The sequence below is a fragment of the Lissotriton vulgaris genome, chromosome 8 (assembly GCF_964263255.1).
Source record: "Lissotriton vulgaris chromosome 8, aLisVul1.2, whole genome shotgun sequence".
NCBI lineage: Eukaryota > Metazoa > Chordata > Amphibia > Caudata > Salamandridae > Lissotriton > Lissotriton vulgaris.
The window spans coordinates 1,340,715,384-1,340,743,069 of NC_141696.1; the positions used below are offsets into that span (position 1 = coordinate 1,340,715,384).

Below are 27,686 nucleotides of genomic sequence, written 5' to 3' on the forward strand. Positions count from 1 at the left end.
GTGCTAGCATCCCAGGCAATCGTCACTTAGACATCACCATAAAGCAAGCTGTTACCATTCACAAGACTGCCCACAAACACACTATAAATCGATATCTCTCTCTCTAGACACACCAACAATCCCTTCACAGCATGTGAAACTGGTATAGAAGTATCTGGTAAGCCTACACTGAGAAGGGCTCCAGGCACGTGGACGTCTATGCATTGTGTAAGTGGAATCAAACAGTTAAGAAACAGAGACTAAAGATACTATTGACAAAAGTATGTTGACGCATGTAAAGTAGTACTCCTGTGGTATCGTTTTACATACTCTTACATGCCCTTATGAATTGGCCTAAAACCATATACAATGGTAAACAATTGGGAATATACAGGGAATATTCATATACAATTAGTGCAAATGGAAAGAACTGTGACCTCTTCCACTTTTCCTAATAAAGAGCTGAATGTTTCAGGTCGATTCCCGAACGAATACTACTACTTCCCCTACTCATAGCTGCGTTTGCAAATGAGCCCCAATACATCCTAAAGGAATTGAGATATCATCACATTCACTTTTGTGAATTTAAGGGGAAAACAAATTCAGAAATTCTTAGGTATAGGCAAGTAAAAAGAATGACATACTCATTACAGTTTAAGTTTAAACTAGCATTTGTGTTCAGAGAGGTTTTTTCATGTGATTTCTCTGTCAGAGATACATTGCCTCTTCAATATTTGGTTCTAACACAATTTCACTTAATTTGCATTCCAATGCCATTTTAGATCCTTCATGCCTTTTCTGGAAAATATTAATGAAGTGTTCAGGTGAAGATGCACGCTTTTCTATTCCTGTAATGATCTTTCACTTTCAGTTTAACACTAGTATGATAAGTAACCACACGTCACCATAGCAACTGATCTCAAAGGTGTCCAGCGCATCTTTTTATTCTTTCCCTTCAAAGTGTAGTTAAGTTGTAGATGAACCTGGAATCAAACGTCCCTTTACCATCCAGGTTTTCTTAATGCATGGCAGTGTTATTTTTATTTTTTTACACATGTTCTGCTCTTTCATGATATATGGAATTTAGCATAATTTTCAATTTGATAATAATAAAAAAAAGTTAAATCTGAAGCAAATCTACTTAATTCAGAACATGTTTTCCCATAAGGGATGGCATCTTTATGTTAATTTTAAGATTTAACAAGCAAGAACTCACAGTAGGAAACACATGTCTCGAAATTGAACTAATCACCTCTGCTGGATGGGATTGCAAGATGAATTAGATGCTTGTAGCACGAAATGACAGCATCAAAAAGTGTTCATGGTTACTTTTGTAGGGGGAGAGCTGCATTTTCAATAAATATGCATACGGTCAACTAAAAAAAAAAGAATTCCTGCTATGATGATGTGATCGAATGCACAAGTGAGAAAGGTAATGCCACTGAAGGCAGGTCTGTTTGTTTACATTGTGTTTAAAGGCTATAGAAAAGCAGTGTTTTGTGAAAGATTGCCTAGACATCATATGGTATGTTTTAACTACATAGCATGTAAAAGGTTGCTCAGAGTTTATTTTTCAGGCTCAATTTGGACAGCTGAAGCTAGTAGTGTGAGTGGATGGCTGCTTGGCAGATTGATAGCAAGCGTCTTTCAGAAACCACCGGGCGCCTCATCACAAGAGCACCTGGGGGGCGTGACTTAGCGGGCCACAATGGCGGCTGCAACTTCCTGAGGCTCCAGTAAAGGGTGCCCTAATAGCCCGTTTCTCCTTGTCCTTTCGGGGTAACAACACCCCCTCCAGCCCCGGGGCCCATAGCAGCACCGGGCACGTCGGTAAATCCAGGTTCTCTCTGCTGGGGAAGTGAGAATCCTGCAACGCCCCGGTGCCGCGGACCAGAGCCTAAAATGGCGGTGCCCCATTGGTGGCGGTGATGAGACCTGCACTGCCCTGGCTGTTGCTGATCAACGGGGGTAGGGTCGCATCTGGTGCCATGGTGGCCCCCTCCTACCGTCAGACCTGGCTCCTGACGCCCGTGCCTGCTGCCGAGAGACCGCCGGTGCCGTCCTGGTGTGAGGCGGTGGGTCCCGACGGACGCTGGGCACCGACACGCTGATGTGGACTGCTGTGGGGGGCGAAGAAGGCCCTGCCCCTTCCGACACGGGCCGCGGACCCGAGGAGAGCCGGTGAGTCGGACCCTGCCCTCCCCCCCGGGGCACAGAAAATCGACGGGGCCACTGCCCCTACGGCCTGACCCCAACATGGCGCCCACGCCGGGACACCATTGCCTCGAAGGGCGCTCCTGACCCATGCGAGCAGTCTTCTGGGTGTGAGTGTGGTGCCTAACAGGTGTTCCTGGGCCCCCCCCCTCTTCCATGAATTTGAATTTGAATTTGAATTTAAAACATTTGTAAAGCGCAGCGTTCACCCTACGGTTTCTTGGCGCTAAATTGTGGGTTGCCCCTGACGGCCTGGGCTCCCTGCTGGCACATGGACAGCCACGAATGCCACTGCCTGGCCCTAAGATGTCGGCTGATCTAGACAAGTTCCAGGCCCCGCTTCCTGGTCTCTACACAGCGGACAGCGTTCCTGTGGCTTCCGGACCGTCCCACTCGGACCAACACCCAGCAGCTCTTGGGGGAGATCCCCCGCCCCGTTTGCAAGAGTGGGCCTGCAGTGAGGACTGGCGTGGGATCTGCCTGGTGTGGTAGGCCCAACATACCGAGCACGACTGGAGACATGGCCACGCGGCCCCCGCTGGGGCACGGGCAATCTCTACGCCCCCTATCACAAGAAGGCGGCGAGCCACACGACAGCCGCGCCAGTGAGCACCAACTCGACCGCGTTTCAGAGCATGAAGACGACACTTGCGTATGCTACCCCCCCCGGTTCTGCGCCATGGGGAAGCCAAGACACACGCAGCAGACGATGGTCCCCGAAACTGCGCTGGAAAACCAACCCCGCACCAGCGCCCTCACCGAGATGCCCTCGCAGCAGCCAGACCCTACCATATCGGACAAACTGGACAAGGTCCTGGCGGCCATTGAAATCTCCAGGGTTTCCATGGAGGAACGCTTGGGCTCTCTCACCACAGACATCAACTTACTCCGCGATGACCAGCAGAAACTGGCGGACAGGGTCCGAGAGGGAGAGAAGACTTTGGCGGATGTGCACCCCGCTTTGAAGACTCAGCAAACGACTCTCCGTCCAGCCATGGACCGTCTGGCCACGGTGGAGGATCGAGTGGACGGGTTGGAAGGACACTCCCAACGCTGCAACATACGTGTGGTAGGATTGCCGGAGGGGGTCGAGGGAACGCACTTATCGAATATGTTGAAGCCTTGGTAAAAATCCTTTTCTCCGACGAAGGATCGCACCGCCTTTTTCTCGCTGGAACGAGCCCACCGGGTCCCAACCGGGAGACGGATATCCGGCCGCCCCCACGTCCCCTGCTGGTGAAATTCCTCCATTTCCAGGACCGGGACGCAGTATTGGGGGCTGCCAGACGTGCGGGCCCTCCGCAGGTCGAAAATCAACAAGTAATGATCTTCCCGAACTACGCTAAGGTGGTGTATAAACTTAAGGCGTCCTTCTTGGAGGTGAAGCCGCGCCTATGGGAGAATGGCGTGCAGTACTCTCTGCTCTTCCCTGACCGCCTGAAAGTAATTCACGCAGGCTCCACACACTTTTTCGCCACAGCTGAGGAGGTGTGCGACTGGGCGGATCTCCACTGCACGCGCGGATCAGCTCCGACCCAACCTCAGCAACGTGGCCACCCCGTATTATGGAGAGAGCCACGCAGCAAACACAACAGCATGGGCAACAGAACTGGAGAGATCCTACTAGACGCCAAGATGTTGAATCTCCAGTCCTGGAGCAGCTTATGCAGGAGCGGTGCAGTGCCTTACAAGCCGTAGCTGATCTCGGGGCACCCCAGTCGGAGGAAGACGTCGAGGGAATTCCAAACCTGTTTTCGTCAAGTGGTGGAGAGGACAGCAACTCCCCCACCCGACTGCTGACTCCGTCACACTACCCCCGGACACCCCCTGATCGCCGACTCGGCCCAGTAGCGATATCACAGACTACCCACAGACAAAATGCTTGGCTGGTGGATCGCTGCGGATGGAAAGGGGCGACCAATCGGTCCCCCCGAACGTATGGTCGAGTACCACGATCCCCCCGGGAAGCCATCTTGGGCGGGAGGCGAGTCTCGGCTGGTATGCCCGAAGCGGCGTAGCCGGGGCGCGCCTTTTTCCCGCCCTAGAGTGGGCTGGCCTAGACACCAACACGGCCGGCCACGCCCTTGGAGGCAGGCGGGGGCGGGTTCACGCCCACCCTGAAGACGGATAAAAGGAGCGGAAGCTAACAAAGCATCCTCTTGTTCCTGTGCTCTGAAGCTGCACCTCCCCGCTGCACGTGAGCTCGAGACGGAACGAAGAGCAATTTTGAGCGTTGTAATCCCTCTTTTTGTCTTACAGATATCCCGTCTAAGAATGCCCAAGAAGGTCGGAAAGCGGGTCGGTACCGATGAGATGCTCCGTATGCTCATGAAGGAGATAGCCGATCTGAAGAGAAAGGTTGAGGCTAAGGACGGGGAGGGAGGACCGAAACGGCCTTTACAGGGAACAATTCCCGGTGGAAAGAGCAAGAGGCCCAGAAGGGGAGCACTTGGGGGGGAGACCCCGGTTCCCGAAGCGCCACGAGAGGAGCCAACGCCGGCGCCAAAGGAGGGGAACCCAATCCCTGTGGTGGTCACCCCTGCGAACAGGGAGGATATGCCCCCCGAGTTAGCGGCGCAATTGGCAGCGTGGTTGGGAAACGATAGCGAGGGCGCCACGGCTGACGACGCCCGGGCAGTGATGAGACAACTGCGGGAATCTAGGGAGGCTGCGAAAACTCCATCTCCTGTTCCCCCGCAGGTCCCAGCGGTTGGAAGTACAGCAGGCCCAAGTTCGGCGACAAGCGTGGGGTCTACTTCAGGTAAGCGGCCATTGCCGATTGCGGGGGGGACTCTGCACCTTCTCGGAAGGAGAAGATTGCCCAGCACGTCCCACTAGAAGTCAAGGAATTGATTTGGGCGGACAAATATGTAAACATGTTTTCATTGCTTACCGACCATTACGAGATCGAGCATGTAAAGAGTCAAAAGGAGCTCATGCATCCGAGTGTTTGGCGCGCTAAAATGGCCGCCTTTAAGGTTGATGAGACCATTGGTACTTGGGGCAGAGCGTGGGGAATTTTTACTTCCATCATGGGGGAACGCAGACCTGAGTTGTTGACCGAGTTACCCATCTATCAGTCACGTATTATGGAGTATTCTGTGGCATATGGGGGCAATCAGTGGTTCTGCTATGATAATCTGTTTAGAAAAGCTAAGGAACACAACCCGTTGTTGTCCTGGGACTGTTACGACTCTGTGTCTTGGCAAAAAATGGAGAGTACAGGGATGTTGAAGGTGCCATTAGTAGGGAGTAACGGGGGGGAATCCTCCCGCCAAAACTCTGGGACGCCCTTTCGGACAGGTACAGGTAACGAGTCCCACACGAAGCCGAGTGGCAACACAGGTAAAAGGGGGATCTGTTGGAATTTTAACAGGGGCAAATGTACCAGGCCCCAGGGGTCATGCAAATTCAGACATGAGTGTGGGGGATGCGGGCAGCCATCCCATCCTGAGTCCTTGTGCAGAGCCAAAACGGGTGATAACGGTGGTAAGGGAGGCGCCAAACAGGTCTAATATAGTCCGAGGGGCGCCTTTACCGACCCCGATTGATACCATGGCAATGATTCCTTGGCTCAGCGAATACCCAGATTATGCTTCCGCTGGGGTGTTGCGGAACGGGTTTTCATATGGTTTCCGCATCCCAGTGGGGGATTTTCAGGGGGTACCGGACTGTAAGAATCAAATGTCGGTCTTACAGCACACAGCGGTGGTGCAGGTAAAGATTAGGAAAGAGGTGACTCGAGGTCGTGTCGCCGGTCCATTCGATTTGCCGCCAGTTGCTAATTTTGTGTGTTCCCCTCTAGGGGTGGTTCCCAAGAAGGACCCGGGTGAGTTTCGGATGATACACAATTTGTCAGCCCCACATGGTCTTTCCGTAAATGATGCGATAGATCCGGAAGTATGTTCGGTGCGGTACGCATCTTTCGATGAGGCCGTTGCCATGTTGAATCGCCTGGGGCCCGGGACGCTGATGGCCAAATCGGACATCGAGTCAGCGTTCCGGTTGCTCCCGGTACACCCAGACGATCAGCGTCTCCTTGGTTTCCAGTTTCAGGGTCGCTATTACATGGATAAATGTATGCCAATGGGATGCTCGATTTCATGTGCCTATTTCGAGAAATTCAGTTGTTTTCTGCAGTGGGTATTCACGAGGAAGACAGGTTTTCAACATGTTATGCACTATCTCGATGACTTTCTGTTTCTGGGGGCAGCCGGGGATTCTGAGTGTGGTCAGGCCTTACATGAATTTTGTGTCCTAATGAATCAATTTGGTGTGCCATTGGCGCCAGGTAAGACGGTGGGTCCCTCGACCTTAATCGAGTTTCTGGGGATCGAGCTCGACTCAGTGGAAGGTTGTTTTCGTTTACCTAAAGAAAAGGTGTTAAAATTCAGGTTATCCCTTGAGACATGTATTCGTGCAACGAAGGTGAACTTGCATCAATTGTAACAGGTGGTGGGTCAGTTGAATTTTGCCCTAAGAATAATGCCGATGGCGCGCCCCTTTTCCCGCTCGATTGCACAGTCCATGGTCGGCTTGAAGGAAGGACATCATCGTACGAGACTCTCGGCAGAGGTTCGCCAGGACATGCGCATTTGGATTGCATTCCTGGCGGATTTCAATGGTCGAATTGTCTGGAATAAACCAGCAGTGTCTTCCGAGGAGTTGGGACTATGGACAGACTCGGCGGGGAGTGTGGGTTTTGGCGCCATATTGGGTACACAATGGTCGGCTCAAAAATGGCCGCCATGGTGGCATGAGTGCGGGTTGACGAGTAACATTGCTTTTCTTGAACTATTCCCTATTCTGGTGGCCTTGAGAACATGGCCAGAAGGGTTTAGGGGTCACTCTGTGGTTTTCTGGTCTGATAACATGACCGTGGTTGAGTGTATCAATAGTCAGGCAGCACGTTGCAAATTGATTCTCCGACTACTCAAGGAAATTGTGTTGTTGTGCATGCAACTAAATGTACTGTTTAGGGCGCGGCACGTGCCGGGGGTGATGAACCAAGCGGCTGATGCGCTCTCTCGTTTCCGTATGCAGGCCTTCTGGGGTTTTCTGCCCACAGCGGACCCGGTGGCGGCACCCTTTCCCGAAGCTCTCTGGTCTCTCGGTGCCCCGAACTACAAGACCTCGTGGGAGAGAGTTTAGCACCCAGGACGAGGAAGGCATATGAAGGGGCGTTCCGTTCCTATTGGGCCTTTTTGGGTACTTCCGGGAGGGAGCTTTGGGGTCTGGAAGAGTCTGTTGTAAGATTCCTGCTCTGTTTACGTCACGCAGGCAAGTCAGTAGCTACGGCCCAGAGGCATCGGGCCGCCATTTCCTTCATGGCAAGGGCTCATGGGATCCAGGACCCGACAGCGTCTTTCGTTGTGCAGAAAGCGCTACGGGGGTGGCAACGCCTTGAGGGTCGCAGAGTAGACGATAGGCACCCGATAGGTTTGGATAGGTTGGCCCTGTTATTATCCGTGCTACCGGTAACATGTTCATCCCAGTACGAAGCAGTGTTGTTCCGAGCCGCATTTGCGTTAGCATTCCATGGGGCTATGCGGGTAAGCGAATTAGTGGCAAAGAACAAGCAGGATACGATGGGGGGACTGTGCCGGGAACACATTCAGGTCAGAGAGGAGACGATGACGGTCTCGTTTGTAAAGTCCAAATCCGATCAGGATGCAATCGGGGACTATGTAATCATCCAGAGGATCCCCGGGTCCGCCATGTGCCCTGTTGGGTGCATAGAAGCATATTTAGCGCAGAGGGTGGCGGCATGGGGGGGACCTTGTTAAGACACGCTGACGCCACCCCACTGACGAGGTTTCAGTTTCAGCGGGTGCTTGCGATGTCGATTTCTGCCGCGGGCTTGAACCCCGGCGACTTTGGGACCCATTCCTTTCGGATAGGGGCTGCTACGGAAGCTACAGCCAGGGGTCTGAATGTTGATCAAATAAAACGTGTGGGGCGTTGGTCCTCGAATTGTTATAAGAGGTATGTACGGTTGCACATGTTGTGAAGCTGTAACGATGTACTCACGCTTCTTGTTTTTTGTTTGGTTTTCAGTTGCGCAAGCCTACGAGGCGGGGCGGACTGTCCAGTCGACCCAACACCGGGGGGCCAGCGGTCAGACATTACCGGCTGTGAAAAAGGAGGTGTGGGTCGTGGGCCACTCATACGTGAGGCGTGCCGCGGACGTATTCAAAGCAGGTGACATGACTCACGTGGCTGGGGAATACGGGTACAGTGTGTCCTTCTACGGAAAGGGCGGGCTCTGTATTGACCAGTTTCAAGCATTTTTCTAGGTTTTGTTAGGGCGGACAAGGTCACCGCCGTCTGTAGTCATAGTACATCTTGGGGGCAATGATTTGGTGACCACTGGTAGACGACTTCTTCTTGAGGCGATGCTTTCCACGGTAAGTTGGTTAGCGAGAAGAGTTCCAGGGTGCACAATTGCATGGTCCCATATGATCCCACGGAAAGTGTGGCGGGGGGCTATTTTGGTTTCTGCACTGAATCATTCAGTAAGGAAAATTAATAATAAAATGAGTAGATTGTTTCGTTCAAGTACACTGCATTCTGTTTCGCATGGTTGTATTAAAGGGGACAGTATGTATTTGGGGGACGGTGTTCATTTGTCCCGGGTGGGGAACGAATTACTCATAGGAGACTTCATAGCATGGTTAAGGAGTTTACAGCATGACCTTTAGGTAGGAGTGTTTTGTGGGGGGTCCGGATAGCCGGTCAACTATCCGGCCTGTGGCGGTAAGGTCATGATCGGTGAGCAGTAATTGGAAGATCCCTATGAGGGGGCGTCACCCATTACGGATGGGAGCGCGCGGGGGAGGTGGCCAATTGGCCCCTCAATGGGGAGGCGGTCCTGTCTAAGGAGAGGCCGCCGGAAGGAAAGGAAAGGTGGTCAAGGCCCCTTCCTGGATAGGAGGGGCTACGGCCCCTCCTGGGGAATTTCCCGGGGCCAGGACATCTGCGACGGCAGATGGGTAAGTTGTGTGGGGTGCGGGAGGGGGTTTACGCTACCTTTTAGACACCTCACACGAGTCCTCGAACGACCGTTAAATGGCGTTGAGTTTATTTGGGCCCCCGTCAAGTACAAAGGGAAATTGGTAAATGCACTTGAGGTACGCCTCGGTGCGGTCGCCCCTCTCACAAGTGAGGGGGGTATTTCTGGTTTAGGGATCTGACACCGGTTACGACCTTGCCGTTGGCCCTTAACGTTAGGATGTACAATTTCAAGTCAAATGTTTTGTAGGATGTTAGTTCGGCTAGGAGAACCTTTGTATTAGAGATCTGTTAAGGTTAGCCAACATCGTAATGTGGAAATGAAATTGTACATTATATGAAACTGTTATTTTAATGTTTTCTTTTGTTTCATATTTTAATAAATACGGCCGGGAAGGGTGACTCCCTTCCCGCCTTCCAAAAGTTCAAGAACTGTTTCCGGTTTCCCAATTCTTGGGGATTGTGTTGAGAGGGGGTGGTGGGTATCTCGGCCATATGGAAAGGGGCGACCAATCGGTCCCCCCGAACGTATGGTCGAGTACCACGATCCCCCCGGGAAGCCATCTTGGGCGGGAGGCGAGTCTCGGCTGGTATGCCCGAAGCGGCGTAGCCGGGGCGCGCCTTTTTCCCGCCCTAGAGTGGGCTGGCCTAGACACCAACACGGCCGGCCACGCCCTTGGAGGCAGGCGGGGGCGGGTTCACGCCCACCCTGAAGACGGATAAAAGGAGCGGAAGCTAACAAAGCATCCTCTTGTTCCTGTGCTCTGAAGCTGCACCTCCCCGCTGCACGTGAGCTCGAGACGGAACGAAGAGCAATTTTGACCCTCCCACCAGCCCCTGAGGACAGCGATTCGTTGTAAATACGGTTGATAGTATCTTTGATTTTCTCTGCTTTCTTACAGGTTGTGATGATTGTCGTGATAGTTCTTAACGATGCAATAAAGATTGATGATTTTCAGTATATTTTGCTAATAAAGTAATTTTGAACAAGGATTGATCAGTATTTACGCTTGATAATAAATGCTGTTCGCTTTAGAGATCTTAGTAACTTAGGTAAAACTGTCGTATTTATTTTGGTCGGGCGGTAAGGTCATGATCGGTGAGCAGTAATTGGAAGATCCCTATGAGGGGGCGTCACCCATTACGGATGGGAGCGCGCGGGGGAGGTGGCCAATTGGCCCCTCAATGGGGAGGCGGTCCTGTCTAAGGAGAGGCCGCCGGAAGGAAAGGAAAGGTGGTCAAGGCCCCTTCCTGGATAGGAGGGGCTACGGCCCCTCCTGGGGAATTTCCCGGGGCCAGGACATCTGCGACGGCAGATGGGTAAGTTGTGTGGGGTGCGGGAGGGGGTTTACGCTACCTTTTAGACACCTCACACGAGTCCTCGAACGACCGTTAAATGGCGTCGAGTTTATTTGGGCCCCCGTCAAGTACAAAGGGAAATTGGTAAATGCACTTGAGGTACGCCTCGGTGCGGTCGCCCCTCTCACAAGTGAGGGGGGTATTTCGGGTTTAGGGATCTGACACCGGTTACGACCTTGCCGTTGGCCCTCAACGTTAGGATGTACAATTTCAAGTCAAATGTTTTGTAGGATGTTAGTTCGGCTAGGAGAACCTTTGTATTAGAGATCTGTTAAGGTTAGCCAACATCGTAATGTGGAAATGAAATTGTACATTATATGAAACTGTTATTTTAATGTTTTCTTTTGTTTCATATTTTAATAAATACGGCCGGGAAGGGTGACTCCCTTCCCGCCTTCCAAAAGTTCAAGAACTGTTTCCGGTTTCCCAATTCTTGGGGATTGTGTTGAGAGGGGGTGGCGGGTATCTCGGCCATATGGACGACCTCCCCCCCTCTGGGGTCCACTCACAACCCCTATCAAGACACGATGAAAACCATGTTCCCGGTATGGACAACCACTTCTCCTGCTAGCGCCCGATATGGAACTTGTCCAGCAGGCTTGGCCGGCCAACCCCTAGCTTTAACTGTTCGCTCCCTGACTCTTGGAGAGCTACTTTGGACGCATCGAGATTGCCGATGCGCCCCATGTATTGGGACAGTTTCCCCATCCAGTTGTTAGCTTTGTTTCCCGCCCCACAGAAGACATGAGCACCAGGGCAAACAACATATGTAGAGGAAGGCACACAGGAGATATCCCAACGCGCCGTGCCACCACTCACATGGGCGCGCGCATGTATTCCATACTAGGGAAGCCGCATTTAGGCGCAGGTCACCCCTCTTCAGCCGACCAATGCAGCACACAGATCTAAGCATTCTCACCCTGAACGTGCGCGGCTTACACACGCCACGTAAGAGAAACACGGCCTTTACCTACATAATAATACTGGATTTTATAGAGCGTGAACAGCTACCTCACGAGGAGGTGTCCCGGCGCTAGTAGAACACAGATAGCCTGGGGCAAAGATAGGAGAACTAGCGTGGCTGGGTGAAGAGCCAGGTCTTTAGCATCTTCTTAAAGCAGGGTTCGGATGGGGCCTGCTGGATTGCTTGTGGTAAGGAGTTCCACAGAGCGGAGACGTTTGCTGAAAAGGTACGACCGCCAAGGCGGGCCTTTTTAGCTCGCGGGACGACCAATTGGACACGGTCATTAGACCGTAGTGCGCGGCTTTGGGAGTATCTTGGAAGGTGTTTTGTTTAGGTAAAGTGGGCAGGAGCCATGCAAAGATCTGAACGCAAGCGTCAGAGCTTTGAATTTTATACGGTTGGCCACTGGCAGCCAGTGCAGGGTTCGAAGATGCGGAGAGACTGACTGCTTGAAAGGGATTCGCAGTAACAGTCTCGGAGCCGCATTTTGAACTACCTGAAGTTTGTGGGTCAGGTATTTTGGGAGGCCCAGGTATAGACCATTGGCATAGTCCAGCCGTGAGGTAACAGTTGCATGGACGACCATTTTCCTGCAGCTCTCCGGTAGAAGTCTAAGAATTTTTCGGAGGTTTCTTAGCTTGCTCAAGCAGCACCCGGCCACTTGTTGGATATGGGAAGTAAAGGACATTTTATCATCCCATCTCACTCCAAGGTTTTTTGCCGAGTGACTGGGCGAGGGGGGGGGGGGGCCCATCTCCAAAGGCCACCAGAGATCTGGGGCGGGGGTGGGACCCTTGCCGAAGAAGATGACTTCGGTTTTATTGGCATTTAGTTTTAATTTATTAGTATTCATCCAGTGAGCAATGTCCTGGAGACAGCCTTTAAAGTTTGAGAAAGAGTCCTGCGTCATCTCAGAGTATGGAAATACCAACTGGGTGTCGTCGGCATATGAGATTGCCTTGACACCCCAGTTGGCAATTAGCGTAAAGAGGGGGGCCAGGTAGATGTTGAACAAGAGAGGGCTGAGGGCCGAGCCCTGCGGGACTCCACAGCTGAGGGTTTTGGGTGTGGAAGAAATCGTCCCAAGTGCCACCTTCTGCGTTCTCTGAGATAGGTAGGAGTTTATCCACCCCAACGCTCTGTCTTGAATGCCTATCTCTGCCAGCCGGCTGAGTAATCTGGCGTGGTCCACCGTATCAAAGGCGGCCGACAGATCCAGGAGTACCAGCATTGCTGAATTTCCTGCATCCATCGACCACCTCACTGATTCGGCTACCTCTGTGAGCGCTGTTTCTGTGCTAAAGCCGGGCCGAAAGCCAGATTGAGTTTCATGTAGAATGTTGCTGGTTTCCACAAATTTACTCAGTTGGCGTTGTATAACTTTTTCCAGCATTTTTCCCGGGGCGGCTAGGAGGGATATAGGGCGGAGATTCGTGAGGTCATCTGGGTCCCATTTGGTTTTTTCTTTAGGGGAAGGAGAGTAGCATGCTTCCAGACGTCTGGGAAAACTCCTGACGTGATGGAAGAGTTCCAAATACATTGAAGTGTGGGAGCTACCGAGTCCGCTATGGCACTCCATAGTTTAGCTGGACAGGGGTCGTCAGGTGAGCCGGATTTGCAGCGGCTGAGTTCCAGCCTCACCTCATTCAGGGGGATATGCATGAACTGGGTGAGGGTTTCTCCTGGCTCGCCATTGTTCGCTGTGTCCTGCTTCACTGTCTTTATTACTGGGCCAAAAGAGTCGTACACTGTCTTAATTTTGTGATCAAAGTATTCTGAAATTTGCTCGCATAGTATAGGTGTGGGAACAACCTCTCTTTCAATGCATTTTGGTTTGAAGAAGGACTGTACCACTTTGAAGACTTGTTTACTGGACTGTTCTGCCTGTAGAATCGAGTCCGCGTAGAAGCGTTTTTTATTATTTCTAATGGCTTTCCGGAATTTTTTGGAAGCTTCCTTATATCTAGTTTTTTCTTCTAAACCGTAGTTTACTCTCCAGAGTCTCTCCAGTTTTTTACATGCCGCTTTCTCCTCCCTAAGTTCCTGCGAGAACCAGGGAGCTGAGGGGGATTCTCTTTTTGATAGAGCCCGAGAGGCTGGGGCGATGGAGGAAACCATCTTTCCTATCCATTCATTGAGTAGTATAGCATCCGTATTGGAATTATTTGTCAAGGAGGGGGTGGTTTGCGCCAGGACCGGGACCATGGTATCAGGGGTCAGTTTTTTCCATTGCCTTTTCATAAAGTAGCATTTACTTGACGCCGGGATGTCATTCAGTATGTTCAGAGTAAATGGGACGAGTGAATGGTCTGACCATGTCAGAGGGAGAGGTGTTTCAGACCGCACATTCTTGATATTAGCAAAGATGAGATCAATAGTATGGCCCCCAGTGTGTGTAGGGCCCTCATTGATCAGTCTGAGGCCGGCAGCATCTAACGTTGTTCGGAGCAGCTCTGCCATGGCGCAGTCTGCTTTATCCATGTGGATATTGAAGTCACCTACCACTAAAAAAAGGGGGTGGAGGAGCGAGCTCTGTACAATCGTGTCTAATAAGGTAGTTAGATAGGAGTCCGCGCCGACCAGGGGGCGATATATCACTAGTCCTGCTAGTGAGAGCTGAGGGCTCACTTGGAAGCAGAACTGGAGACCTTCAATTCCTTGGATAGCAGTGGGGGCTGAGGATGTCAGTACTAGATGCTCTTTGAAAATAATAGCTACACCACCGCCTCTTTTTGTCCCAGGGCGGTTGGCGAGGCATATTTTAAATCCCAGAGGGATTGCAAGAGCGATGGAGGTCAGGTTATCCTCCTTGATCCACGTTTCAGTTAAGAAAAGGATATCCCAATCCTGCTCTTCTAGTAGAAGCCAGACCTCATCTGTGTGTTTGGCGAGGGATCTACAGTTAAGTAAGCCCGCCCTGAGGCTAGTTTGAGGTGGGGATTGGGGGGTATCGCGGGGGCAGCGCTGCCAAACGCTATCCCGCAATTGCTACAGGTTTGAAGGGGGTCGAAGGTTATAGGGTGTATAGAGTGAGGGCAGCATTTGGATGGGGGATTGAATGCCTTTAGGTCCTCACCTGACCACGCTATCTGTCCACCTTGTGTTCCGCCACCGGCAGCATGTCTGGCCCCGGCCGCGGTCTGGTCGCGGACGGGCGCAGGCGGGCTTGCCTTAGGCGCGCCTTTGGCGCGCAAACGGCGCTCCCGCTGCGCTCGTCCGCTGCGCTTCCGGTGGCAACATATAATAAGTAGAGGTGGAGGAAGGGGTGTGGCCTAACGGGTGGTGGGCGTCAAGCTCAGATCGTGTTTCTGCAAGAAACACATCTCACAGCAGCGGAGATGGACAAACTCAGATCCCGCTGGCGCGGACTTATTTGCGCCACCACCTATTCGGCATTTGCGCGTGGCGCGCTTATCTGAGTTCGCCCTGGCACCCCCTTTTGGGAGACGCGTAGGGCGGTGGATAAGGAGGGAAGATATGTCCTGTTGGAGGGTCTACTCGATGGGAAGCCGGTCCTCTTAGGAAACATATACGCACCCAATACGGAGCAGGATAGATATTGGGACTCCCTCTCGGGCGCGCTTGCCCAATTCGCCACACTCCCGTGGATACTAGGGGGCGACTACAACTGTGAGCTTGACATCACGATTGACAGATCCCATCCACCACCTCCACATTCCCCAGCCCACACACGCTCCAGGAGGTTCAGACGTTGGGTTATACACTGGCCCCTGGTGGACGAATGGAGGGCACTTCATCCCGTAAGTAGGCTGTATTCGTTTCACTCCATCACACATATTCTACGGACCAGACTAGACGGGTTTCTATGCACCCAGTCACTCATACCCAAGGTCCAACACACGGATTACTTAGGCCCCGTGATCTCAGACCACGACGCACATGTCCAGCGGCTCCGATGGAGACCGCCCCACCCTCCGGCACCCACTTGGTATTTAGACACGATCATGCGCAGTCGATCCACGAATATTTCACTTACAACGCCAGTACCGCCACCTCCAGACTCGAGGAATGGGACGCGTTCAAAGTAGTGACACGGGGCACCTGCAGTAAACAGATAGCAGGGGCCCGATGTACGCTCGAACGCACACTCGCCGACTCAGAGCGGACGCTCGCATCCCTCACCAAACAGGAGGATGCTCAGTCGGCCACAGGTGGCAGAGGCCAAATTGAAATATGCAACCGCTATAGCGGATATGCGCAAACTTAACTTCCGAGCCTATGCCACTCGCGTCCACAGGGAGCGGGACAAGACGGGCCCACTACTGGTGTGGCAAGACTCGGACGCGACACCAATTACCGAAATTTGGACCCCAGCGGGCAACAAGACAGACTTGATGCGTTCCAGAACTATTATGCTGCTGTGTACTGCACCCGGATGCACCAACGGCGGGAGATGATCCCCCAATTCCTGGATCCATTGCCACTTCCCCACATCGCGGAGACAGTCAGGGATACCCTGGATGCGAAAATCACAGCGGCCGAAGTCTCTAGTGCGATACGCTCCCTCGCTCGGAACAAGGCCCCAGGCCTGGAGGGGCTACCTCTCGAGTACTACAGTACCATCTCCACATTGTTGACTCCCCGGTTAACGGCCATGTTCGCCGAAGCTCCCGAGCTTGGAGAACTCCAGGGTTCTCTCAGGAAGTCGGTGATTGTATCCTTTCTCAAACTGCATAGAGACCCGCTACTGCTATCCTCCTATCGCCCCATCACGCTTCTCTCAGCGGACTGTAAACTCCTGGGGAAAATTCTGGCCACCCGATTTGAACAAATACTTTGTCCCCTCATACACACAGACCAAAACGGCTTTGTCCCTGGTAGGAACACCTCCCAGAATATCAGACGGGTCTTTCATATTCAGGATCAGGTGGGGGGCGCCTTTCCAGGCGCGGCCTGCATTATCTTAAATCTAGAAAAAGCCCTTTGACACAGTAACCTGGCCTTACCTCTTTGCTGTTCTCCATCGAACGGGCTTAGGCCCCACTCTTCTGCAATACACTCGGCTGCTCTACACTAACCTAACGTCCCAGGTCAGACTCTGCAAATACATCTCGACCCCACTGCGAGTCGAACGGGGCACAAGACAGGGCTGCGCCCTTTTGCCACTGATCTTCGCCTTGACTGTAGAGCCGTTGGCGATTCATCTGCGCCTGGAAGGTGCAGTGTGGGGCATCCCCCTAGCAGATACGGTCCACTGTGTCTCTATGTACGCGGACGATCTTCTATTATATGTCCGGGACATCACCGAGGACCTAACCCCCATTTGGACGATCCTCTCCGAGTTCGCAGAGGCATCGAGCCTCCAAGTGAACTGGGAGAAATCAGTGGTGTACCCCCCTACACCATTCTTTGGACCCTCAGGAAGTCCGGATTGGTACGTAGACCCTCCCCTGGGCCAAGGGCGCCCCTCGTTATCAAGGGGTCGGCCTATATCGCTCGCCCTCCGACCTTTACGAGGGCAACCATCATGGAGTCCTAGGCAGTGTCCGCGCCTCGGTGGGATTCTGGAAAAACCTCCCACTGGCCCCTATCGGCCGAGTGGCACTTGTTAAAATGGCCATCGACCCCCAACTGTTATACTACTTTACCAACCTTCCGGTTGTCTCTCCCAGAAGTTTCTTCCGGGAGCTAGACACGCTGCTGCGCACACTCGTGTGGGAAAGCGGCTGTCCCAGAATATCCCTTGCCAAACTTCAACTACCCACCACACAAGGGGGCCTGGGTGCCCCCGCCTTCGAGTCGTAATTCTTAGCGGCGCAACTTCAGTGGCTGTCCTACTGGACTGCCGGCAGGCACTCCGGGGAAACCCATACGGTACATGGCCCTATTTCCACCCCCGAACTCGGTCGCCAACTGTTACCCGGCGCTAGGTTCCGCAGGACGTATCCCTTACGGGTGTCCGTGGCCCGTCAGTGCATGTTGCGTATACACCGCATGGCACCGGGAACTCCTTGCTACTCCCCGCGACTACCACTGGCGGGCTGGCCCGAAGGGACTCATACTTCACAAGCGCCATGGTACACGCGTGGACAGACTCTGAGATCGCAGAGGCGGAGACATTGTTTGCGGCGGGCTAACTTCGCCCGTACATTCATCTCATAGAGGACCACGGCCTCCTGCCAGGACAATTTCTGACGCATCGCCGGCTCATTGACTGCTTCTGCCCGCACAGCGACCTCACTGCCGGCAAGCCCGCGACGCACCCGGTCATTCACACCACGCTCCACATGGGTAGCGGCAGACATCTCGTCACCTGGCTTTATAAGTCGATCAGGGAACTCAAACACACCCTTACTCACTTTGAGGGCCACCTGGGAGGACGAAATAGGACGTCCCTTACACGACCGGGAATGGTATAGGGCACTAGAATTCCCTAAGAAAGTCTCACGAAACGCTAGGTTCAAAAATCTACAATTCTGTATCCTAACCCGGCCTATCAATCCCCAGCACGTCTTCAGCATTTCTTTCTCAACACACAGTTCTTCTGCCCCCCTGCTGTCAATCACCTGACGCGCATTTTTTGCACATGTTCTGGAGCTGCCCAACCCTTCAGGCATACTGGTCGGCAGTTCTAGACTCGATTTCCACCCTCACCGGCCTCGCAGACCTACGTTCCTGGGAGGCAGTTGCGATAGGAACCTTCCGTAGGCCAAAGACACATAAGGTGCAGGTCAGATATGCTGCACTATCCCTGCTTTTAGCCAAGAGGAACATAGCCATGCACTGGCGGGCAGCTACCAGACCCTCCTTTGAGGCGTGGGTGGGTGCGGTGAAAAAATGGCCAATGGTGAAGGAGGATGCACTGCGGGAGGAGGAGGCAAGGGGCCAGTGCAAGCGACTCATATGCTTGGACTGGGCCATGTTGTCCCACCAATTCAAGCTAGCCCACCAACGTGACACCCTGAAAACCTCGCAATGCGCTATGGTATCTGAGACAGCTCCACTACCTCTTTAGCGTGCATAGGGCATCGTCCCCTCCTACCTTCATCACACCTCGCCACCCCCCCTGCTGCTCGCCCCGTGTCTCCCCTCCTCCCTCCCCTCCGTCATCCCTCCCTCAATCGCCTTCCTCATGGATGCGCCCTGTACAATCTGCGTAATTCTGCCCTCACCAGCCTCAGTCTTCGCCCCCCTTTATCCCCTCTCCCCTCTGGTCCTTGGGGTGATTCCCCCCTCTCCCCTGCACTACACAGCTCACGCTCTCCATCTCCTTCTACCCACGAGGGGTTCCTAGTTCCCCCCCTCTTTTTCTCCCAGTTTTACCCCCGTTCTCACACTGCATCAGCCAGCTAGCGTCCTCATGCCCCAATCCGTAGATCCGCAGATCAATGTCTACACCCCAAAGGCATGACCTCAATGTATTATCACCTTTAACTGCTAATGATGTATTGTGACTGTTTTTTCATATGATATAAAAGTCAATAAAAAATTATTTAAAAAACAAATCACAAGAGCACCTGCCTTCAGCATCTACACTTGATTCAATGTAATCAGTCAGTGATCAAGAAGACGTTTGCAGGTCTTGTCACCCGAGTCCTATCAAACCTGTTGTTTCTTTCTGTTTCTGGATTATACCAGCCCTCCTTCTTCCATTTTCAAGCAACACAGCCAGTGCTCATGGGAATGGAATTAACAAGTATAGGAGGATGTAGGCTATTGTTTCTGGTATGATTTGTGGTCAATGATAGGAATTCATGTGAATGATACATTGCACATCCAGTCTATTAAAAGAAACTGCGTTGAACTAAACAATGTCCCTGAAATATAAAGACTCCTGTATTATCCGAGGTACCTATTCAGAAACTATTAAGGTCTTATGGAAATAAACTCACTGTAAAGCAGATCTATTTTATTTAAAGGCTGCTACGTTTTTACTTCAAATGACAGAAAGGGGAGGGATCAGTGGAGTCATAACACACTGTACATTATGTGTCACCCTTTATAATTTATTTCTTACAAATTAAAGGTCCTATTATGAGCAGGTTCTTTATAATATTTTGGGCGGATATATTAGTTTCCATGCAAACCTACAAGCTGTATGTACTGCTACAGTTTTCTACATGCATGTTCAATTTTCAGTTATGTAGTTCTTTCTGTGTTGCAGTTGATTTGCTAGTAGTAGTTGTAGCAGTCACGTTTGTAAAACAATGCCTACGTATGGGGTGAGAGCTGTGGCTACGGATGATACATCACAATGCATCCACTTGTGGGTATGTTGTTTTGCCATTTTTGCCTGACTAATTGTGGGATCTGTTTTTAAGCCTTTTTTAGTCTGATCCTGGATATCTTCATCAGGGACCTTAGCAACCTACTTAATTTAGTGAAACTACAAAGATTTCATTTGTGTAAGTGGCCTTAATCCATTAGTACTAACAGTATGAGGAATGATAATATATGTGTAACTATTGTTGTTCAATGAGAAATTTGTGTTATCCCCGTGCACTCGTTTTGCTCCTAGGTTCTTTTGAATCTTTAAATCAGCTCGGGTTGGCGCCTCATTAGTCACACGTCGTCTAGCCGTGCCTTTAAATATCAAATTTTATTCAATTCAAAGATTTGTAATCCATTCAAGGTTCTTGATATTATTCATCTTTCAAATTCAGCTAAATTTGCATACATAATCATCATTTTATGGTGCAATTATCAGAGTTGTGCACAGTTTTTGGAAGATACCCAATGCATTTCGGGTCAACACAAGAGGACCCTTCATCAGGGGTCTGTAAAGAAATGAAACAGGACCTGATAAAGTACTCCACTACATCATAATAAACAATACAATCGGTGACATGATACGGTACCAATGCCCACAGAAAATAATGTGACAGACCTGACAAAACTTAAAAGAGTGCACATGGAGTGAATCATACCATGGAAAGAGTAAGAAAACATTCAGAGGTGGTTTACTTTGCTGGTTAGGTAAATCTCCTATAAACATGAAAAATCTGCTGGGGAGGCACGATGTGCGGTGACAAACATGCAAAATCTTAGGCGTTAAGTAAAAAACATGCGGGGTTGAAAGGTTTGCAAGCTGGCGCTGGGGTGTGATTAGGCAGGCTTAAACTAACTGTGACGCGCTATATGCCAGAATGGCATGAACAATCAAATACCCTGGCTTAGATGACTTACATAGGACGGGAACAAACCGTCTCTCCACTCCTTTCGTGAATCATAGAATTCAGGAAATTAAATTACGCGCAAGATAAAAATTGGAGATTTACCTAACCAGCAAAGTAAACCACCTCTGAATGTTTTCCTACTCTTACAGACCCCTGATGAAGGGTCCTCTTGTGTATATTTAGTGAATACACAATTATTTAAGTGGACTGGAGGTAGCTTCACAAAGGTTAAGTGGCAATATAACTAATGTATCAGCCAATAATAATAATGATATATAGACTCAGATAGTTGCAGTAAATGACACAGGCCTTATGCCCTCGGAGACAGTAAAGATAGGAACTCCTCATTAGCAGCTATGGGTGGTCACAATAATATATTTAGCTGAGTGTGCCTTGGTACTACACACTAAAACCTAGGTATTGGTAGGGTTGAAAATGGTCACTCATTCTAGGAAGCTGAACTTTCAGTTTGATACACTGCAGACAACGCTCTTGACTCTAAAACTGTGCTTCTCAAACTTTTAGAAGAACAAACTTTAGTAATGGACCTAGCTTTAATAGACATACGGTGGATGATTTTTTAATGTAGCTAAATCATCATATAGTTTTACAGATAACACATTTTCCCTTCGAAATTACAAACAAATGTGCTTCGATTTTGCTTTGTTAATGGCTGAATGTGTACAGTTCATTCACAGGTATTTACATTTTACTCTGTGCTACAAACAATGATATCTTACAGCCTTTACTGTCACACTGCCTGTACCCCATCACGGTTGTCACATAATTTACTTCACTTTTCTTTCTCTGCCTGCAAAGTGAGAGGAGTTCATCAACACCAATCCCCATGTTAAAAAACGAACAGCAAATTGCCAGACGACATAGCCTGACATTTGACCTCTGTCCTTAAAGTGCAGCAAATGTGACAGCTAAACATACAGTTCAGGAAACACTGCTCTAAAATATAGGTATCTGTAGGAATATTATAGTCACATCAGAGGAGGGCTGAAGTGACAACCCAGGTACTGTGCATAATGCTCAAAAGGCAAGCCACTTTTGAAACGGATGGATTAACTCTAGCTTCACAGCACAACAAATATGAGCATTTACAATCAGCCATGATACCGCTCACAGGAAGAACATTAAGTAGTCAGTCAGTCAAACCACTTTATTAGATTAATCAAAATCATAAAAGTACAATACACAATACACAATATAATAAAATCATGTAAATCACCAAGAAGTATGAGCGAGATTAAAAGCAAATTAATACAACAGGATCAATTATCTAACACATCAAAGGTTAAAAACTCACTCAAGAGAAATTTCATAGAAAATTAAAACCAGAGTTTTCCATTTAGCATTGGAAACGTTCTTTTCCTAAGACTGCAACTAGAAAACTGGCAATATTAAAAATATCCCATGTATCATGAAGCAATTGAAGATAAAATAATGCCGGTCTAACATTAAGTAATTTTGTGGGTTATGGACAGTACACTTGAGGATTATAGATCAATTAAGATGGAACAAATGGATGCTGGAACTGTTGCATTTTAAGATTGAGATGCATAGCTGCACCTCCTGAGTCTCATTCATAGTGCTGAATATAAATAATTATAAAACCCTCCTTAAGCTGTTATTAGTAGTCTTGCTTCCAATAATGTCGAAGGCTAGAACAAACACCTGTTACGTTTGTGGATTGTCAGACATCCAACATGAAAAAGTACAACTTAGTGTCATGCAACGGTATGTGCACTGGGCAACAATGGACTGCCTTTTGTGGTCTTAAACGTTCCTTCCAGACGTGAAGGGACAAGCAAAGGCTCATATCAAATAGAGTGAGCGCCTATAGCATTAAGCTACAACACAGTCTCTGCACTATTTTGGCTGACTGGTGTCTTAAGTAGTTGAAGAGCTGAAGCTGCACAAATTTACCACCTTAGACAGTAGTAAATGTTTGCTTGTCACTGGCACTTTCAAGTCACATGCTGCTTTTGCTTGGGAATTTAGCAGCATTTTTTGATATATCTAAAGAAAACAACCAAACATAACACAGTAACATACACAAAGTAACAGAACAGCACAATTAAAACGTAACAGGGCACATCACAACAAAACAGTCAAAAGTGAGTGCAACACAACAACCACAGTACAAGACAACACAATCACATTGGAACAGTGCAGCTCAAAAATAACAAAAAGCATCACCACCAAATAAAAAGTTTTACACAACAAATGAACTCAAATGTGCTTGTCATGCACTACCACTTACAGAATCCTGTTTTCATAATATGGTGGTAAAGGGTATTTGGGTTAACCCCTTCGCTGCTCATTACGAGCTCAGCTCGTCATGCAGTACACTGGTCGTGAGCTCGTCATGAATCATGGAATATAACAATTTCCAGCACATTAGAGGAATCAGCGTAGCAGTCATGTGGTTAAGCACAGTCCTAACTTGCCATCAGGGATATCAAAAATGTTTTGTGATCTGGTCCAAAATGTCTATTAAAATCCATTTCATTCAGAGCATAGGGCTAACAGTCAGAGGACAGTTAGTAGGATCCTACATGGAGTGTGCCAATGTTGGTTCTTTTTTTATTTATGCTTCTGGAGCTGTCTAATGAGTGGAAATATTTTGGATATTTGGATATTTGGAGGGGTATTTATAGAGCGCGGCGTTCGCTCGTTCGATTTTGGCTATGGGGCCTATCTACTGATTGAGCCCGATGGATCACAGGAGTTGGTGTCAATTTTATGTGCATAAGAAAGTGATAGCTCACAAACTGAACAACTTCCTTATCTGAGTTGCATTTTAATGTTCAATTTCTTTGAGCAGCTTTATTTCTTATAGGATCCATCCATTACTTCTAAACACTGGTGTTTTCTAAAAGTTTCATTGCTTTACGTAACACACTCTTGTAATTTATGTAGATGTATGCTCCATGCCAGCTTCTGTTGTATTTCTGACCTTTTTTGTATTCTTTTTTAATTTTAATACTGATTGACTAACAGGACTCTTGTGCTTGCCAGAAGATCCAGAAGAGCAGTTGTGATCCTTTATTTTACACAAATACCTTTTCTAATTCCCTGTTTCCACTAGTCAAACTCCTATGTTTGTAATGAGTAGATATTCTCATATAATGAGAATATATAGTCAAACAATATGTACTACCATTTACCTAGGAGCCAAAGCTGTCTTGTTGAGCATAATTAAAAGCAAAAAGTAGCAGTCCTCCACGCTCTTTCCACTCTCACAGGAGAAGGAACAAATGTGACTTTTATATTCACCTTTGCACAGGTGATGACGGCACGCTTGATTTCACACAAGCTCTGAAACATACCAAGCAATTAACATTTCATTTACAACCCACTCAGCCACAAAGAATCTGAATATAATGTATTCTTTCAATTTAAAAATGACTGGGTAAAGAGAGAGCGAGAATGGACTGTACATTAACTGTGAACATCACAAAGAAAGACGTGCACATTACCTGCTTCACTGGTTCTGATGACTCGAGACGGTACACTGGGATCTCCAGTACCTATGCTGTTGGACGCTACAACCCGGAACTCATATTCAACCCAAGGGTTCAGATCCACGACCATGGCAGACTCCATGTCTCCACTGATGGTGTCTGGAACTATGGGGAGAAAAAAATATGTATTTGCATCACACCTACAGCTTCGCCTTGAACTGTATAAAAAGATGTTACATTTGCACGGGCAAGCTTAAGATATCAGAAATTAAATGTGTACTGTTGCAATATAATAACATTTTATACAGCTGGCAAGGAAATGTCATTATCACATGCAACATCTTTTTAAATTCACACTTCTATAATAGTGAATTTTAGATTTAAACAGAGTGCAGAAGTAAGCCAGTGGATAATTCAGTTATAAGATTTATAAAAGCACTTTTGAAGTTTCAAATATGGTTTAAAAAATTGCAAAAACATGTTTCAAATTAGATACATAAGGAAGGATGAAAAGGAAACGTCTTTACAGAAAAGTGTAGAAAAATGAAGACAGTAATTTGCACTATTTACTGTGCAAGTTTCCTGATTTTATGTTATTCACATGTTCTGGTGAATAAGTTGCATGTTTGAATGGCACATGGTATAACCCCATTTGAAAACATATGTCTGGCAAAGTAAGTGCCCTAGGAGGTAGAGGGCTCTTCAGCCCCACAAAGTTGGACACATTACAAAAACTATATAAAGTAAGAGTTAAAAACATGACTACAAATTGAACGCTCAGCAAACAACTTTGAGCCCAAATACGATGTTGTGCGGAAAGCCTCCAACTGACAGTCAGATTCTCCTAGACAGTATCAGAACCCATCCACCTGGTTCAATCAGATCCCAATCCGCCTGCCCGATTATGATGTACGTCGTTGGAAGGGAAAACGTTCGGTCATTCCGAATTTGTTCTGACTGGCTCTCAGAAAATCAGTGTCAGTTGGAGCTGCATCATACAGCTCTATGAACAGCGTTTTTGACTGAGCAATTATGATAACAGATTCCAACAGTCTTTCCAAGTCAGACGGTCAACCACAAAAAGGCTGTCGAAAAGTGACTTTGGGAGGCATTAGCCGGCTCCCCTTCATCCTGAGGCCTCCGGTCTGGGGCCGAGGGCGTACCCAAGCGACTCTCCCAGTAAAAACATGCACTGCATGGCAGGCACCATGGTGTGCCCGCGACAGGGTTCAAGGTTTTCTTCAAACACCCCTTTTCTATGGGGAAAAGGTTGGCAGAACACGGGTTCCCATAGCAGTCATGGGAGGTGTTCGGTCACATCGTAATCAGTTGTGCGGACCGCAGATCGCCAGTCGGTCGGAACCGAAACAGAGAAGGAGTCAGGCGGAAAGATTCCGGCCCACATCGTAATGAGCCCCTTAGTGTTTTCAGTACACAACTGAAGGTCCAAATGATCTTTCACTTTAGTTAAACCGACATTTCAAAAAAGTGCATACATAATAATTAGTAGCGTAAACTGAGGAGGCGAAGTTAAATTACTGAAATATTTATACCTTTTTAGCATGGCTTTATGTTTCATCAAGTAAAAGTAAGTTAGCATAAAACTAATGAAAATATATTTTCTAATATATGATATGTAAAGAACTGTACACGTGTTCAGCAGATATCGACACTCTTTCTACTCCATTTTATTGCTGACAGCGACATATACTGAGCGCTTCTAAGCAGTGAGGAATGGTTTTCCTAAACAGCAGCAAAGAGTTCTTTTCACTTTTCCTTAACATCATGTACACTTAACTTTTACTAACCTGCCCCCTTTTAATATTTTCTGTTGGGCCTCCAAATGATTTAAAAGTAGATGAAACACAGTTCTCATTTAATTCGTTTTTTAACACGGACCCAATTTAAAAATTATATTTAAATGAACATGAAGTACATCTAGATAAAAACCTAGCTCTAAAAAGAGCTTTTAGGTTTGGTGGAAAGATGTAAGTACAGTGATTAAGTAGCACCTCTTACAGCACTTTGCAAATTGCATAGAAAGACAGTATTGAAAGGAAATACGTTGGAGGCTATCTTTGTAAAACACATCTGGAATGTCATATTTTATATTGTCAAATTAGTAATCCCAAAATTGTGCAGTAATAGCACATTGGACATTGGGATGGGCACTTTGAGACATCTGAATATAGCATGAATTGGCTTATTTTTAGTTTAAAGCAAACACAAGTGACAGAATGCTGAAACATTTCAAACACTCTCCTCCAGTCACAGATCTGGGTTGAATCCATCATCGTTCTTTAGCTCACTTCACCACCCAGTTCAGATACAGCTATATCCAAATCAATCTTGACCCGGTGCCTCATGGGAGTAGCCCAGCTCGAACTGCTAAGCCACGTCTTCTTCCCGGGAACAAAAACAAGCCTCCTGGTACCGGTTTTGGGGTAATACCCCTCCTCAGCCAGGCTGGCTTGAATCCAGTGGCAAAGTGAACAAGGGACCCACGTCTGCGCAACTCTGCCAACTTAGAGCAAACAAAGCAAACACAAGGATATGATTGGCAGAGTGCTGAAGCATTTCAAACATTCACCGCCAGTCACAGGTCTGGTTTGAATCCATCATTGTTCTTTAGCTCACTTCGCCACCCCAGTTCAGATACAGATATATGCAAACCAGTCTTGACCCTGTGCCTCATGGGAATAGTCCTGCCCGAACTGCTAAGCTATGTCTTCCCTGGACCGGAAACAAGCATCCTGGGACTGGTTTCGGGGTAACATCCCTCATCAGCCAGGCTAGCTTTAATCCAGTGGCAAAGTAAGCAAGGGACCCACATCTTGGCATACCCTGCCAATGTAGGGTGAACAAAGCAAACACAAGGAGAAGTTTGAAATCCAGCATAGGGCTGCAAATACCCTTGAAACATACTTCCCTCTCCAAGCAACAGGTTTCAGCAATGAGACATGCATATTAGGCAAACAGACGGCCCACAAGAAACACCATGGCGGCTAGGCTACCTTTGATGTATTTCCTATTATTTGAATAAAGCTCTTTCATGTGAGGCGATCAGGTTGGATAATTTCTGCAACTCCCATGATGGATGCCACAGTGTCGGGGTCAGGAGCGGATAGTAAAGGTGGTCAGTAAACACCACTTGCCTTGGAGGTAAGAAGCAATTCATTTATTATCAGTTACATGTATTCCAAGATGATGGCTGTTGGAAATTAGGTTACTGTTTGAGGAGGGTTATACACTTCTCAAGCAGATGCCACAATCCCTGTCAGGGTGAAGTCACACTATAGTGGCAAATTGTACAAAGTAAATTAATTACATAGAAAGACAAAAGGAGAAAGAAACAGCAAGGGTTGACTATCGCAGTTTGTATTCAACAGACGTAAGTGTACATACGGCCTCTGGCACTTTACATGCTTCTGTAAAATGATTCCCTCCAGAATTCATGTTATATACCATTATAATTAATGCTCTGTGGCTGTTGCCTTCACCTTGTCACGTGCCTCAAATGCGCTGTTCACTTTTTCACAAGCACTA

The 27,686-nt window shown here is 48.5% G+C and overlaps 1 protein-coding gene across 2 annotated transcripts in view; it reads right to left on the reverse strand.

The window, feature by feature from the left end:
• Positions 1–27,686, reverse strand: part of CNTN5 (contactin 5) — a 3,039,905-nt gene that overhangs the window by 268,427 nt on the left and 2,743,792 nt on the right. For both annotated transcript variants that reach the window (XM_086935289.1, XM_086935290.1), the window contains one exon: positions 24,156–24,305. In XM_086935289.1, coding sequence (XP_086791415.1) covers positions 24,156–24,305 — 150 coding nt within the window. The remainder of the gene's footprint in view (positions 1–24,155; positions 24,306–27,686) is intronic.